Genomic DNA, 18,582 nt, shown 5'->3' on the forward strand with positions numbered 1-18,582 from the left:
GACAAAATTGTTGTTATGGTAATACCTAGTAGGTTTATTGTGTCACATGGTGTAATTGTGGAGCTTTCAAAGGAGATTGGAGAGTTGAGAGGAGTTTTAGAGAGAGATGGGAAGAAATTGAGTTTTAGAAGCGTTGAACTTAACCTCGTTACATTTGCCTCACTGGGAAATCTTGGCCAAATCCGAATTTAAAGAGTTGGCTGTGATCAAACAAGATGTCGGTAGATCGAGTGAGGGAAGATGGAGCAAATGGGAAAAACATGGAGGAATGTAATGTCGAGTCATCAGCATACGAGTTCATTTGGTTCTTTGTAGAAGAAAGAAGGTCATTGATAAAAAGAAGGAAGAGTTTTTGGAATACACAATTTACTCTTAAAATGTGGAAAATGTAGAAAGTGAATGCCACAGATGCAAAATCAAATTGGTGTTTTTATCTGACTGGTACACCCACTCCCTATGGGAGCAGTCGGAAGGGTCATGCTATTATCCTCTCTGGAGTATAAAGATTACAGCAGATCTCAGCTTGGGTCCGTCAGTTTGTGGTTGACGCAGGTATATAATGTCTCAAGAACGACGGGTTTCCTCCCTTACAGTTAGTGTTAAACAGCTATAGCGACTATTTCAAAAGATAATCCAATGTGCTTGTGGTTTATAACATTTTTACTTCCAGTAGGGATGCCCTACCAAATGCCATGATAAGCTATTTATACATGTTATCAGGCGTTTGTCCAAGGAGAAAAAAACCCTTTGGGAGGGGGATAGTATTAGTATGAATGTTGTTTTATAATAACATTGGTATTATGCTGTTATATTTAGTATTGTTATGACTTTTGTTATTACAAGCGGCCTTGGAAAAATGCCATGATTAAGGTGTCTTAACATGAATATACACCTTAGCATGGATTTTGCCTCAAGGTGGGAAACCCCCTTGAATAGGGGAAGTAGGGGGAGGAATGAGGTCGCTGCAACCTCCATCATGTGACCCTTAGTCCGCATGTCAGCTTTGGTTTAGATTGGATAAGTAACGACCGAATGTATCGAATGTATCGTGGTCAGACAGACAGACTATGCCGCTGTTAGACTTTCGGTCTTGTTTTTCTTGTAAAGTTTGGTTATTTCTGCCACTCCTCGACCAGGTATCACGACACCTCTGTGAGAAGCCTCTGTTTTTCAATAATTCAACGATATTTTAAGTATTGGAAAAACGGAACCTTGATGTGGAAGATTATAACCAAATTCTACATGAAGGGACATCTCTTTGTTTTATAACTTAGAGAGAAAACAAAACAAGATTTCAACACACATAAACACACATAAACACATACACACACATACACATATACACACATATATACACAAATATACACATACAAACACACATATATATACACACACATATACACATACACAAACAAACACACACACACACACACACACACACACACACACACTCACTCACTCACTCACTCTCTCGCTCGCTCACTCACTCACTCACTCAGTAACTCACTCACATACACACACACACGCACACACACATACACACATACACACCACATACATACACACACATAGACACACATAGACACATACACAGATGCACACATAAACACACACACACACACACACACACACACACACACACACACACACACACACATACACATCCACACCACACACACACATAGACACATACGCACACATAAACATACACACACATACATGCACACATACACTGAGCACACATAAACACACACACATACACGCATGCACACACACACACACACACACACACACACACACACACACACACACACACACACACACACACACACACACACACACACACTGTTACGGTTTGTGACCTTTTTCTTCTTCTCTCCCCCACACCCCCCTGTGAGTTAGACTAAGTGGTTTGGTCCATGTGTATAAAGCCTATGATTGGCTGTGAGGTGGGAGAGTGGCTCGGAATGTGATTCAGAGGAGTGAGTGGCCATTTTGGAGGAGGGCTTATGGCAGAGTGCTTTTTCGGGGGTTGTAGAGTGTCCAGCTGCAATCTCTCCACCTGAAGGGTGACGTTGATCGAACTCTAGCTGCCTACCACTGGGGCCTGCTTTGGGGCCTACTCGTGGACTTGCCTACTCCTACTCTCTCGTGCTGGGCCTGCCTTGGGGCCTACTGTTGGGTCTGCCCTGGAGCCTACTCTTGGACTTGCCTACTCCTACCCTCTCACCGCTCGTGCTGGGCCTACCTTGGGGCCTACTGTTGGGCCTGCCCTGGGGCCTACTGTTGGGCCTGCCTTGGGGCCTACTCGTGGACATGCCTACTCCTACCCTCTCGTGCTGGGCCTACTGTTGGGCCTGTCCTGGGGCCTACTGTTGGGCCTGCCTTGAAGCCTACTCGTGGACTGGCCTACTCTTGGACCTGCCTACTCTTGGACCGGCCTACTCTTGGACCGGCCTACTCTTGGACCGGCCTACTCTTGGACCGGCCTACTCTTGGACCGGCCTACTCTTGGACCGGCCTATTCGGGTTTTTCCCTCTTTTCTCCCTTCTTGGTTTTATGTGTGGGACGAGATTTTCATGTGATAATCCATAAATAAAGACAGTGTGATTGAAGGCTTGGCTTGGTGTGCTTCAGGCCGTAACAACATACACACACACACACACACACACACACACACACACACACACACACACATACACACATACTGACCATTTTCCATCACAAGTTATTTCCAGATACACATTGAGTACCGACGGTGCCATCTGGTGGTGGTTCTTTTGTCTCCCTCATGATCTGGGCGTCTTTGTGTGAAAACTTCCTCCCAAGGTGATGTCACCCCATGGCAATGGGGTATACCATGTAACATTTAAAAATGTTTGGTATGACTCAGGGAGTCGTGGATCCTTTACAATTGTTGAGTCTGTAACATCATTGCGATGTGACTGCCAGTATAATGCAATTAGAGATGTCAACTTTGACACTTTTTGTGGATCTTCCCTTGGAAGCCAAAAGCAGATTTAAACCGATCTTCACAGAACTTCACCAAATGGTAGGGTTGATGGTCCGACAGAATCCTATTTATTTTTAAGGTCAACATAGGCCAAAGGTCAGCAACCACTTATTTCAAATTTCTAAAATCCTCAATTTCATCCGATTGACTTGAAATTTGAATAGGATTTTCATTTCAGCTAACTGAATTCAACCACCAACAATTTTTTTTAGGTCAACATAGGTCACAAGGTCAAAATAGGCCAAAGGTCAACCACACTTCTCAAATTTCTAAAATCCTCAATTTCAGCCGATTGACTTGAAATTTGATTAGGATTTTCATAGCAGCTAACTGAATTCAACCACCAACTATTTTTGAGATCGACATTGGCCAAAAGGTCAACAGGGTCAGGAACTGGGTCAGCAATCCTCAATTTTTATCTGATTGAGTTGATATTTGAATAGGATTTGCATATCAGCGAACTGAATTTAACCACCAACTATTTTTGAGCTCAACATAGGCCAAAAGGTCAACATGGCCAAAGTTCAACAACTTTTCAAATTACTAAAATCCTTAATTTCCATCCGATTTACTTCAAAACTGAATATGATGTGCATATCAGCTTACTGAAACTAACCACCAACTATTTTTGAGGTCAACATCCTCCAAAATGTCAACAGGCCAAATTTCTAAAATTGTCAATTTTCATCCGATTAACTTAAAATTTGAAGACTATTTGCATATCAGGTTACTGAATTCAACCACTAATATATATTTTTTGAGGTCAAAAGGATGGCTCTACTGAGTACCATTCTACTTTGTTCTGTTTTGCCAAGTGTCGAATCAAAGTCGCTCCATGAGTGATTTTTCATTTGTTTGGTTGTGACCAGGATATCTTATCAAGTTATGGGCAGATTCAGATGGAACTTGGTGTACATGTTGGATATGTGACAAGGAAGAGATTATTTGATTTTGGTGAAGTTAAAGATCGGGATTCAGATACTAGAATTTCAAAAGTGATTATTCACCATTGAGATTTTGGGGCGAAAACGATTTATAGCAGGATATCTCAAAAAGTTGTGGACGGATTTTGACAAAACTAGGTGGATGAGTTGGGTAGGTGACAAGAACAAGCCGATTAGATTTTGGTTCAGGTACAAATCCAGATCTGGCCTATCAGTGGGATACAAAACGTTACCTGTTCCCCTGGCGGAGGTATGTTCTCTACCGAGTGTCGTTCTAGTTATAGGTTGTGTTGATCTGTGTTGGCAGACAGGTAGACCGATGGATGGAATCAACATGGCATTGATCGAGGAGTGATAACTGCCTTGGGAAGCGATGAAAAACTGATGTTTCGGGTGATAACCCTTCGTTGGAGTAAAATACCACGGTTAGGGAAAACCTGTGTGTATGATATTCAGCCGTGACCGATTCTGAACTCCTAAAATTTTCAGAAAATTCGGAAAAAAAAATCAAAAAATTCGAAAAGCTACAATAAACTAAGATGCATCTTACTATAATTCACCAAATGTCTGTCCGTCTGTCTGTCTGTCCGTCTTTTCCCAGATACCGCAAAAACGGCTGAACGGATCGCAACAAAATTTTGGGTGGGTTATCCTGGGACCCCCTGGAGTAAAATAGGCTATATTGTTTTTCCATTTTCCCCCCCAATTTTTCCAATTTCCATTTTTTTCAATTTTCCAGTTTTTCCAAACACGATGGAATAATATTTACCGATATGAACAGTGATGTGGCTTTTATTGAAATTCTACAAATACTGTTTAGATTTTGATGATTTACGTGTGATATCATTTAACCGATGTTTATATAAATCGTTTAAAATAAAAGCCTTCAATTTCTGATATTTTGCCTTTTCATTTGGGCCTCCCAATTGAAGCCCCGCCCATAGGGCGGGTACCATTTTTAATACATACAATTTGCTCATTGCTTGTCCAAATGAGACAAACTTTTTTTTATAAATGGCACACCTTATTCGCTTCCGACATCAAAAAGTTCAAAACCTCAGCGGAGAACTACTTTTGAAGGAGCCAGGACAAAATAAGGATTGTCTAGCTTAATATATTTAAATGAATTTATGAATGAATTTATTTATTCATTTATTCATTCATTCATTCAATTTAATTATTCATTAAGAATTTAATTATTTAATAATTATTTAGATACCTCACCATGAACATGAACAGATCATTCCTGTTACTGTGTAATACAAACATTTCAAAAAGTATAAAGCACATTTATTAGTTGTTGGTAACTGTAGTGACCGTTTTGTTTTTTTAACTCTTGGTTATTTATACGATGTGGATATAAGAAGGATGGATGAACTGAGGATGTGAGAATGAGCTTGACAGGTGGATTGGTAAAGAGCTGGCTGAGGTGTGCTGGCCACCTGGATGGGGTAGCGTAGCGGAAGAGTGAGAAAGTTGGAAGCGGAGGAATATTGTACAAAAGCTGGGGCAGTAATAGCCTGGTACAATTATGCCTCAACCCATATTAAGGGAAGTGAGGAAGAAGAAGAAGAAGTTCCAATCGAGAATACTTATTCGAATCTTATCTTCATCACAATGTTCATGTTACGTCTTTAAGTTTGGATTGGTTAATCTCTTGTTTCAGCACATGACATTCTCATGATTCTGCAGTAAAATTAATAGTTACCTCAGAATTGAGGGTACGGTACTGTAGTTTTGTCAGTCATGGTAAGTTATGTTGATGTAACATGTTGATGGCAATATTCCCGTGGTATGGCTATGAATATATTCCTATTTTATTTGCGACTTGAAGGTATAGAACACGTTTTGCACCGTTAGTGTGCCGTGCTCACACAGGACATGTCATGGTGGCCTTGCCATCCGCAGGTTCCTATCAACCTGTGCTGGTGCTAGCAAGTTATGGAGTCAATGATAAGGTCCATTGCTCCTATTTTCAATTTGTGCTTCACATCAAAAGCTCACAAGTTGGTTAAACATGACAGGTGCACTTACCAAGGTGACTTGCTCCTTTCAAAACGTGAAACCGAGGTCATGGAGACCTTTGAAGTCTGTCATGTCAGCGTTTATGTTAAATATGATCACGTGACCATCATCACATATTGCCCTTGTTATTCCAGCTTGTGCAAATCATAATATATCGTTGTGGGTGAGTTTTTTTTTTTTTTTGCATATGTAGAGAAGTGAGTAAGAGCATATGTAGAGGAGCTCAACCGTTCACACTACGTGCTTGTAGTTTGTCGTGGAAAGTACCTGATTGGAACATGTCCGAGAAATGTACCATGACTCCATGAGTATAATGTTTGCGGAGAGGCCTCTATGAATGGTTCTGTCAGTTTCTTTCCACATGACAGTACAAGAAGTGAGTTGCTGTACATTTGGAATAAAGGAAACCAATATATACTGGAAAGAGCATTTAGAAATGGCGAATACACAGCACCTACCCCACAAACACCACATTTTGCATGGTGTTTGTGTGCAGGTGTTTTTGTACTTTATAGACGTGCTTGCATACTAATGATGAAAAATATATATTGTGTATTGCAATAAAACTGAATAGATGTGTGTGTGGTGTATCTTGTGAATCTCTTAGCTATTGTGTGGTGCTGGTTGTTTTGCATGGTGGTGGTGTGTTTGTGTTGTGTAAATAAGGCATTGCCAACTTAAGGTTATGTTCATACAATGGACAAACAAGTTTTATTGTTGTACAGATTCACGTTCCAGTCGTATGTATTTTATAGACATACTCGCATTTCCTACTTTCTCGACGAATTCACATTTTAATAGTACATACTTTATAGATGCACTTACGTTCTTAATAAGCACACATATATAGACATACTCGCATTCTTATGGTACTTACATATATAGATGTGCTCACATGGTAATTGTACTTACATATATAGATGTGCTCACATGGTCATTGTACTTACATATATAGATGTGCTCACATGGTCATTGTACTTACATATATAGACGTGCTCACATTCTAATTGTACTTACATATATAGACATGCTCACATTCTAATTGTACTTACATATATAGATGTGCTCACATTCTAATTGTACTTACATATATAGATGTGCTCACATTGTCACATGTCACATTTGATGTCACAAAACAATCTGTGGAAGAAAGAAGAAGTATTTGCACAAGATAAATAAGAAAGATGTGAACGAAAAACTGATGCACTGGGTAATGTTGCACTATCCGTGTATGTCATATACTCATCAAAACTTGGTATAGTAAAAACATAATTCAACAAATAGTATTGTTGCGGATTTCCTCGTCGGCCTTTCCCCTTACCAAGGGGGGATTAGTCCCCTTGTCTTTTACTAGCCGACGGGATCCGGGGCTATGACGTTCCTTCCGGACGGCGTTAAATAGGGTGGTAGGCCGAATTCCTATTACCTAAGTACCAACGCCGCCCAGGAAGCAAGGAAATAAACCCCGCCCGAATCACGGTTTTAAGTGGAAATGCCGAGCGATAGCGAACCGTGACCCGGGCCGTTAACAAGGACTAAACCCGATCCGAGCGGTACTTATCGTGCCACACTTACCCAATGGAGGAAATCACTGATACGGTCGAATCAGGAAAGAAACAAGGAATAACAGATTTATTCACAATTTGTGCAGGAAGGAGAAGAACACAAAGTGCAGCTTATACAGTCTTAACTTATCCCAGGACACGGGCCCTTTTCACACTCAGACACTCACACGGGGATTGCAGATGGTCAGGGTGATAGTCCAGGGATGATGGCGTCCAGGCAGTTCGCTCCGGTCACCGACTCACACCGCGGAGAAGATGGTTAGGGTGGCAGAAGCTCCCCGCGGGTCGTTGATGCGGATCGGACAATTACGGGGTTAAATGCGGGGCGAAAGGTAAGGCTGGCTGGGCGGTTACTTGCGACCACGGTTGCGTACGTAATAGATGAACCGGCGCTATATGCGCTCCCAATACCAGTTCAATAGCGCTCCCAATGCAAGCTCAATAGCATACGTCCTCATTCAAAGCGCAATCGTGCAAAGAAACCGCAAAGAAACTTACCACTTGTTTGAAGGTTTCCCTGGAGTTTCTGCCGCAGTGCGGGATGCTGGACGGAATCGATCCCGCAGGTGACTTCGGATCATCTGCCTGTCCTGCCTTGCAGTGGTGACTCTTGGCCTCCCTGATCGAGGTCTGTCATCTGCAGAGTTGTGGAGGGTGTCTCTGTCTACCAGGGCCGATATCGTCTGGTGTGAACAGCCAAGGCGACGTGCCACCTCACGGTAGCTCAGTCCGCCTTGCAGCATGCCCAGGGCCCGCTGCCGTTGATCCCTTGACAATCGTGGCATGTTGATTGAAATGCCCATTTTGCACTGGCCTTTTTAAAGCCAATATCAAGACATCACGTGCAGCTCATTAAAATCATCCCGTACCCCTTGGCTAATCACTGACAGTCAAAACGGCTGTTCAACAGCTGTGCTATGAAGTGACCATTGAAGGTTCAAGTGACCATCCGTGACCGTTTTGTCTGACAGTAAGGACACTATTGTCCACAAATAAGTTCACACATTTAATACACGCAGTGTTATTGTTGATATTTAAAGGTTTCAAAGGTGGTAAGTTTCTTTTGCGTTTCAGTATATATATATATATATATATATATATATATATATATATATATATATATATATATATATATATATATAGTGAATCGGATGAAAATTGACGATTTCTGTGACCTTGACCTTTGCCTTATTGACCTCAAAAACGAGAGGCTTCTATCTTGAGACTAACTCTACCAAGTGGTAAGTTTTGTGCAGATTGGACTAGAATTGCGACCTGTAGGCGATATATATATATATATATATATATATATATATATATATATATATATATATATATATAAACAGACAAACAGATAGAACAAGGAGAGAAAAAAGATGTAAAATTTCATGTAGCCCCTGTGGTTTTAGTTTCATTTTGCTGTATGGAGTTCAGGATTGTTAAGAAAGTAGAAAGGATGGTTTGTCAGATGGTCCTTTTGGAGAGGGAGAGAGAAAAAAAGGGAAAGAGGAAGGGAGTGTTTGGGAGTGAGAGTGTTCAATTAATCGATTTGCCTGGTTTGGAAGACATATTCCATGTTTTTGACCAGCTTGTGATTTTGTGATTGTCTGAAGAGAGGGAAGAGGCTACTGCCTGACGCCTGTCTATCATAGATGTGGCCTTGGATGTGATTGGCAGATATTTTGAGAGCAAGGCGGGATGTCAGATTGTATCAAACAAAGGCTCAATGTATAGCTGGACAGACGACCCTGATCTCATTTCTGACATTGAGGGCCTTCATCCATTTATAGTAGAGTAAAATCAGCACATCCAAGGTGGAGTGACCTGATCTGAATCTGATTTGGTGATCTGGGAGAGGTTGTTGGCGAAAAGGAAGAATTTCATATCAACTGTAATGATGGAATCCATGACCTTGATAATGTTTGGAAGTAAGCTAATAGAACTGTAGTTAAGACGATCAGTTTCTGCACCTTTCATCTGGAAGATGACGGAGGACAAATTATATGGTGAAAAAGGCAGAGAGAGTTTTGGAAGAGCAACATAGCAGGTTTTTAGGACACTTAGTCAGGTTCACTATGTCAATAAATTATATTTCGTTCAAAATCATGGTAGATTAGCAAACCTATACATTTTTGGAAAGGTTATAGCATAAGGAAACTAAAAATCAATGTTTACATTTGGAGAGATACCTGTATGGCGGTCATTTTGGATTTTCAAAATGGCCACTGTAAAATACATATTTTGTTCTATTTCTGCCTCTAATTACCCTAAAAACTTTAAAAAATATACTAAATCTATATTTTCAGGGACAAAGAATCCAATGAAAGTATCAAATTAGTGCTATGGGGAATGGTAAGACACGAATCAAAGGTTTTGAATTGCAAAATACCGTCTTTATATTCGCGATAAGTTGCATAATCAAATACATGTTATCATTTTGTACAGGCAGTTAATAACATCAAAATGTGTCACAATAATTCATATCACCAAACATACACAGGCAGTCAGCAAAATCATATATACACATGCAGTCAGGAAACTTCACATCTACACAGGCAATCAATGACAAAATATACACAGGCAGTCAATGGCATCAAACATACACGATTACAGAATATGCCATTTAGAGTTCGTCATCACTGTCCTGTGTGTCGTATCCGACAATATAGTCCGCATCGTTTTCACAGTCCGTTCCACACAAGCAAAGGTCGGTCAAATTGATTGGCAAATCGAATTGGTCGAATGGTCGATCGAATCGAATTCGATGAATCGAATCGAATCGATCGAATTGGTCGAATGGTCGAATGGTAGATCGAAACGATTGGTCGAATGGTCGAATTGGTCGAATGGAATTGGTCGATTGGTCGAATTGGTCGAATTGGTCGAATCGAATTGGTCGGAATTGGCAAATGTAAACATTGATTTTCAGATTTTCCATGTAATAACGTTTCTAAAAATGTATAGGTTTGCTAATCTACCATGATTTTGAACGAAACAACATAGTGAACCTGACTAACTGTGCTGATACTGTCCGGTCCAGTGGCAGAGTCAGAGTCGAGGGTTGAAAGATCCTTCTCTACCTTCTCAGGTGCAAAAGACAGAGTCAGGGAGCAGTTGGGTGCAACTAGATATGGTGGGTACAGAGAGTGAAGGAGTGGGGACATAAGATTTGGAAGTAAACACGGAATGTTGAGGCATTTGGCCTTCTCTCGAGTGGAATCGGCCTTGGTGCCATTTGAAGAGAGGGAAGGGATGGAGGGGAGCATATGCCAAAGGCAGCCTTCACAAGGTGATAGCAGGTTTTAGAAGACGAAGACAAGTTTGAAAGTTAAATCTTGAGGTTGGACAGATGTTGTTTTCTGGCTCTCCTGAGAGAAGATACACACTTGTTGCAGGCTTAGCGGAATGAGCTGAGATTACCTTCGGTCGGGTTTGCTTACCAGGAAGATAAGGCAAGTTGCTTCAGATCGAGCAACTGCCTCACCACTGAATTCAATGTATCATGGGCGGGAAGAAGGGTAGGATAATTGAAGACGAGATGGGGTGAATCTGTGCATGTGAGAGAGAAGATTGCTGTGGAAGATTGTGAGAGAGAAGAACATCAGAGGCAGTGTATATGGGAAACCAGTCCTGAACTGAGATGGCTGCTTGCAGTCCCTGTAAATCTGCTTGAGTGCAATGCCAGACTCACCGACATTGAGGCAGCTCTCTGAGAATAGCCAGAGTGATGTTTGCTTTCACAAGCACATGATCAGATGAACCCATTGGAGCAGAGGAAGAACAGGAAGCATTTTCGGGGAAGTTAGTCCTCACCAAGTCCAGAAGGGAGGATTTGCCATTGGGAGAAATCCACGTTGGATAGTTTACAGATAAAGTCAGTCCCATGGAGTCACAGAAGTCCTTTGCTGAATTGCCATGGCTGGTGAGAGAGGTAGCAACACTCAGCCAATTTGAATGGTGACAATTGAAATCATCACATATGAGGAAGAGAGAAAGATGGGATGAACGTTTGAAAGTTGTTCCATGCTGTCTGGGAGAGAGATGGAGATGGAATCGTCGTTTTTTTGGAGGACGATACAACACACAGACAAATAAGAGATGCTAGCGTAGGGGAAGTTGTGGCCAAATGGAGGAATTTTTGTTGAAGGTATGGCGAAAGGTGGTGCTGTAGGTGCAGAGGAGGGTTGGTGGACCAAGCACTTAGCTGACACAGTTTTTGAAAGTAAAATTTTTGAAGAAGAAGAAGAGGAATATATTGTGGTTCGGAAAATGAAGTGGATAACTACGGAAAGTGAAGGATTTTAAAATATGTTTAATGCTTTTAAAGGAAGAAGAGTTGATATTCAATGAATATTGACATTGGAAATATTGAATATTGATAAATGAAAGAAATGGAGAACAGGAAGTGCAGGCAGAAGGGAATTCAAGTAGAATGAGATTGCTCTGGAGTGGAAAAATAAAGTTTTTTGTGTCCATTTTTTTAAAGTGAGGAGGGGAAATAGAATAGCATTGAGGAGGAAGAAGTAAAATATTTTGGAGGAAAGAAGCAAAATGAGGAGCACGTAGACAAAAGGGACAAAGAATGTTCACAGTTGTAAACAACCCTTGAACAACATGAAAACGAATTTGACAAATATAACAAGAATATTTCATTCAACACGGAAAATTGGATGGGAATACACACAGCAACACATGTAGGAAGATATACCAGCCAAACATGATAAATCCAGTTCAGAAACCTGAGCATTAATGAGGTTTAAGCGGCAGATTTGACCAACACGTGGAAAAATCAATGAACCGGATCCCTTGGCTATTTTTCTATTTCTTGTGTCCATGTGCTTCCATTTACTCGATTTGTTTCCGCATTCTATTTAATTATCCGTCACTTATCTATGTTTTAGTATTGATCTTCATTGAGCCAATAATTGTGCATTGAAAATGTTTCTTATGCATGTGCTTGATTTTATTTTTTTTGCTGTAAAAACGTGTGTTTTGCATTTCCTGGCAAGATTCACGATACATCTATATTTGTTTACACCATAATATTTATTATACCGTATGTACGTTTATTCGGTTAAAAAAATAGTTGGCTACATTAGCTGCCTGTCAAATGAGCATGTCAGAAAAATAATATGCAGTGCCCTCCATAAGTATTGGAATTTTATTGTAATTATTTAATTAATTATTTTATTTATTTAATTAATTTATTAATTTTATTAACATAAGTATTTTACTAATATATAGTGAAGTCAAATTTGTTATTATTGCTATATATTCAAGAAATTTGGATTTGAGATCAAAAGATGAATATGAGGCAAGAGTACTGAAGGTCAGATTTTATTTCTTGGTATTTCTATGTATATGTTTTACAAATGTAGAGCAATAACACTTTCTCTGTTCAGTCCCCCATTTTAGATGAGCATAATTATTGGAACAGGTGACTGACAGGTGTTTGTTGTTGCTCAGGTGTTTCTTGTTACAGTAATCGTTCACAGATAAAAGAGCTGTGAATGTCTAGTCTTGGTTTTAGCATTTGCTTTTGTCTTGAGAGTCTGCCTTTGGCATCAATAGGCATAAACCAACATGAAGACCAGAGAACTGTCTATGAAAGAAAAACAAGCAATTCAGAAGCTGAAAGAACAGAAAAACATAAATTAGAACCATAGCACAACAATTAGGCCAAAAAATACAACAATTTTCAAACAAATACAACAATTTTCAAACAAATACAACAATTTTCAAACAAATACAACAATTTTCAAACAAATACAACAATTTTCAAACAAATACAACAATTTTCAAACAAATACAACAATTTTCAAACAAACAAGTCAGGAGACGACGATGATTCACAAGCGAGCGGTATTCAATGACAAAGGTCAAAACCGACATTGAAAATATATAAATAGGAATGTATTATCTGTTATGAGACCAGTTAGCTACACAATACCGAAAATTCGGTTCGATTCCGACAACTTTGAAAATTTGAACTTTGTGACCTTGAAATGTCAAAACGAAGGTTACTGACCTTGAAATGCAATAGAAAATAATGTATAATCAGTTATGAGGTTAGTTAGCTACACAATACCGAAAATTCGGTTTGATTCCGACCACTTTGAAAATTTGACCTTTGTGACCTTCAAGGGTCAAAGGTCGAAGCTTCTTGAAATTTGTTGGAAAACTTGTATTTCATGATGTATGTGATAATATAAAAACATGTAGGACATTTCACCGTCATGTAGGACATCGCTATCAGGAAGCGAACAATGTAATAAAACCATCAAAAATCGACTTTCTCAATTTTGTGACCTTGTGACCTTGACCGTGGGGCGAAAATGAAAAATCGAGCTCTGTGCGGTTAGACACATGACATTGGCCTAACCAAATACTGAAACCCCTGTCAGATTTCCTTCACTTTCCTTTCCTTTCCTTCACTGGTCACTTCATATTTATTTTGAATCGGAATGAAAATCAGTTATTTTATGATCAAATATGTTGTGTTGCTGCAGCTTTAATCATATACTGCTTATTTTGTTGTATATTTTACGTCGTATCACATTGACAGTTCTTCAATTCCTCAAGTGCTATGGGTTGTCGGAGAAAGCTGGAGCCTCAAGTATAATGTCCAAATCAATGTGTTGCACAAGTGTAATAATCAATTTGAGTCGGACATGGCATATATGCCTTCGTGTAAAACAAGCTATTACCTGATGGTTTAGCACCTGTTGGCCAGCGCAGTATTTGCACCGAAGGCAAAGACGAAGGTACAGCGACTTGCTAGACATTTCCCAGAACTCACTTGGTTTAGCTTTTTAATGTCACTGTGATTAACATATTCAATGAGAACGTTGAGTCTGGGTGCACACTAAGGTTTAATCAAATTGCAGTAATTTGTGTATGACTTGCACTTTATTTTAAAGAAAATGTTCAAAATTATTTCAACGTTCACAAGACATGATATCTGACTGAATGCTGCAGAGGTAGCACACTTACCTTTGAGCTGTTTGGCCTGGGTTCAATTCCAGACCTCAATGTAAATTGTCGGATTGGTGCTTCGAAGACAGGGCATTACGTCACTAAGTGTGCTGTATGCTAAAATTATTTTATTATTTTAAATAATAAAATTATTTCTAAAAGTATGTATGCTAAAATTGGGTATCACATCTGTGAGCATGAAAGATCCCACTGTATCTTTCGCAAAAAGTCGGTGACATATGGCCAGCACCCTGAAATGATTCGAGATTCCTGCCAAAATCTGCTTTGGTTGAACATCAGACCTCCATATTGTCTTTGATAAACCTGAGTCAAAAACTTTGCTGACCGACCCCACAAGACAGTGGAAACATTTGGTGCTGTTAAGGTGGTAGTAGTAGTAGTAGTAGTAGTTGTAGTTGTAGTTGTAGTTGTAGTTGTTTTTATAAAAATAAAAAGTGGGGTCTGACTTTCCTTTTCGTTTTATTCTGTAGACGTCTTTTTGCAAATGCATGGTGATTTGGTTCGTACTGATTAATGTAAATAAATGGCATATTTCCATTATTGTTTTTATGAAAGTTACAGCATTTCTGCTTTCCTTCAACTTTCACATTTTAAATTTGAGGGACTAGTACACCCACAGACTCTGGGAGGGGCAGGAAGGGTCATTCCTCTTTGGGGTATATACGTAGATTACAGTCGATCTATGGGCATCCTTCCGGGCATCTAGCCTGTCATCCTTCCGAGGTCGGCAAATTGAGTACCAGCTTGCTGGGATGAATGATCCGGTGTGTACCCCGATTTAGAATAGATACACCGTATCCCTGCGCATCGTAGGAGGTGACTAAGGGTTGGTGTCAGGAAGGGCATCCGGCCATAAAAAAACATTGCCTCAAACAGGGCCCCATGAGGTCATGGGGCCTGCAAGGCCAACCCCCACTCTAGCGGGGAAAATGGCCTTAAAACGATCATTCATTCATTCATTCATTCATTCCTTCTATGGGCAGGTCTCAAGAACATTGGGTGTGTGTTCATTTACCAACTTTCTTGTGAAGAGATCGCCAAGTGCTTTAAGCATTTGAGCGAGCACTCCATTCAAAACCGTTAAGGAATGGCTGGCTTGGCAAGCACTAGCTAGCTGCTTGGTAAAAGAGCACATCCCGGTCTTCCTCCCTTTATTTCATATTAAACAACGGGAGCGAGTTTCAAAAGTTCGCTACGAAAAATGCCACGGTAGTGGTAGAAAGGGCCACATTAACGCAACATTTGTGGGTTATATAGAGTACCATAGATCTTCGCTCAGTTCTGCAAGTAAACCTTACTTCATGGATGTCGGGATTCCTCCAAATTTCTTCATTTAGTATTATAAAGAGCATTAGCGACTGTTTAAAAAGCTAATCATACGTGTTTGTGGTTTATAATATTTTTACTTCCTGTAGAGGTCGTTGCCCACACAAAACACCATTATAACTATAAGCTATTTATACACGTTATCACTGCTGGAAAAATATCTTGGGGAAGTGGGACATTATTAGTATTAATATTGTTTTGTCATAACATTAATAATATGCGATTATAATTAATTTTGTTATTAAAATCGTCTTTGGCAAAACACCACGATAAATCTTCTTCTTTGGACAAACGCCACGATAAAGCTTATTTAATACGGCTATACACCTCAACACGCAACCCATTGACGGCAATGGCGGGGAAAAGCCTCTCGGGGGATAAAAACTCCTTGGGGAGGGGGGCAAATAAATGCGCTACAACCTTCATTATGTAACCCTTGGTCATCCTGTCAAGTTTGGTTGAGATTGGATAAGTAACGATGGAATGTATTGGCGTCAAAAATTCATCAGACAGACGGACAGACACAAATGGTGTATTTTAGTATGATATCTCACTAAATGAAATATACAAAATTATCCAAACTGGAATGAAAAATTAATCAGATATCCGAGCTAAATGTGAATTAACAAATAATTATATTTTTCTCTTTTGGGTTTTGAGCTTTTGAGACAGATGATGGACACCCCATATTTACTTTTCGAAGCTTGCTTAGGTATTATTTGTTTGTGAAAGTAACCGATGACATCTAGTGGACTAAAGGGAAACAAGTTGCTGTGATTCAACATTAAATTGATGGACAGACGTTTTGTAATGGCCTTCGCTGTCTCTTTTTGCAGAAACACAAGTGCAGTCCAAAGTCTGAAAAGCCAGTAAATCTGGATGTGGAGGTGTGTATACAAACAACATTTCTGAATCACATATTATTATTACAGCAACTAGAGAATGCATAAAACGGTTTTGGTATCAGAAGGTTAGTACCAAATTCATTATTTTGTAGCCAAAGTATATATTCAAGGAAAATTATACACAAAGAAACCTTTGGGCTACATTACCCATATTAGCAAACTTGATTTTTATCTGCAATATAAGCACCAAAAGTATTGGGACAGCACATCTAAAATTGAAATAAACAATTCCAAATGTATGTGACATTTTGCCCAACATTACATGCCTTGGTTTGATTCAAAACCATGGCGAAAGGCATTACATATATCTATTTGGCAACAACTTCCCTATTGGCCTACCCAGAGGCCTGACTTACCTCAAAGCAAACAAATCTGGAGCGTCTTTGAATGCTGCCAAAATCCAGAGTCAACAGACCACAATCCACCATAGAATGCACATACTTGCTCTGAAAGAGGAATGGAATTTTTCCATCCTTTGGGATCCTGTACATCGCACGCTGTACATCGCAACACCTAGCCAATGCACTACTTGAAGTCGTGTCTCTACTGGTGACAAAACACAATCAGGTAGTGTGGAAACTGAAAGCAGGACTATCCTGTAGCTACAAACACCGTACTATGAGTCACAAGATAACTATAAGCTTCCATGATTGTGACATGCAGGAGCAAGTGAAACTTTCAAAGCTGAGCTTGGAGCTACGCCTGCTTATGGCAGATGTACATGGAGAGATGGAGAGACTGGGTAACCCTGAAAGTGTCATCTTACAGCTGGTTGAAAACATCTCCAACATGGCCTACTCAATGTACCTTTTTACTCGGTAAGATTTACCGGATTAGGACAGACTCCTTAAGCAGATTCAACCATAAATATATATTTATATGTAAAACTATCTCTATATATCCATATATACTCCATCTCTATCTCTCCATCTGTCTATTATGTCGCCATCTCCATATCGTCATCTCTATAATGATCATCTCTATATTGTCATCTCTATGTCATCATCTCTATGTCATCATCCCTATGGTGGCATCTCTATGGTGGCATCTCTATGGTGGCATCTCTATGGTGGCATCTCTATGCCTCATTTCTATGTCATCATCTCAATGTCAGCATCTCTGTCATCATCACCATATATCTGTATCTCCATATGAAGATGGAGATTTGAATGGAAACAATTCTTCTAACCCATCTGATTGGCCAGGGAATGCTTTTGGTCCAAGGTTTTCATGTACCAGGTGACCCTGCCTGAAGATTTACTGAGTAGGTTAGAGCAGGAATTTGGAATTTGGTCAGAGTGGCAGAAATTACCTGCCTGCTCTTCACTAAGAACACGGTGGAATCTTTAACAGATGGGATGTCCAGCGTAACATCCATCCGAGGGACAGCACACACATTCATGCCTCGACCTGCCTGCAAAACACCAGGATAACAGTTTGTAGCTGGGCCGATATTCAAACCCAGGCTAGGCAGCTTTGGGGCGAGAGTGTGAATAACTCTTAGCTACATAGCTATATATATATATTGTTATGTCGGTAGGGTAGAGCAATATCTAGAGTCAGGTAGATCTGAATAGGTAACATGCTTCGTCTGTCGCGATAGGGAATCTACCTTGTAATAAGTTCCATGTGTAGTCCGGTTTGTCGGGTAAGAGTATACCTGTGAACATACCAGGATATTCGGGTGTTAGATAGTGTAGGGATTAAAGATAACAGCCCTTGTGTGTCACACCTGGTGATCAAACCTTTGTACCTTATGGCAACGCACACCTGTAGACACTTTGATAGGCCCTTTATTGCACACAGT

The 18,582-nt window shown here is 40.0% G+C and overlaps 1 protein-coding gene across 1 annotated transcript in view; it reads left to right on the forward strand.

Moving 5' to 3' along the window:
- Positions 1-18,582, forward strand: part of CTNNAL1 (catenin alpha like 1) — a 673,107-nt gene that overhangs the window by 551,072 nt on the left and 103,453 nt on the right. The window contains exons 13-14 of the mRNA XM_068123645.2: positions 16,707-16,757; positions 17,439-17,593. Coding sequence (XP_067979746.2) covers positions 16,707-16,757; positions 17,439-17,593 — 206 coding nt within the window. The remainder of the gene's footprint in view (positions 1-16,706; positions 16,758-17,438; positions 17,594-18,582) is intronic.

The sequence above is a fragment of the Myxine glutinosa genome, chromosome 7 (genome assembly GCF_964187855.1).
Source record: "Myxine glutinosa chromosome 7, kmMyxGlut1.1, whole genome shotgun sequence".
NCBI lineage: Eukaryota > Metazoa > Chordata > Myxini > Myxiniformes > Myxinidae > Myxine > Myxine glutinosa.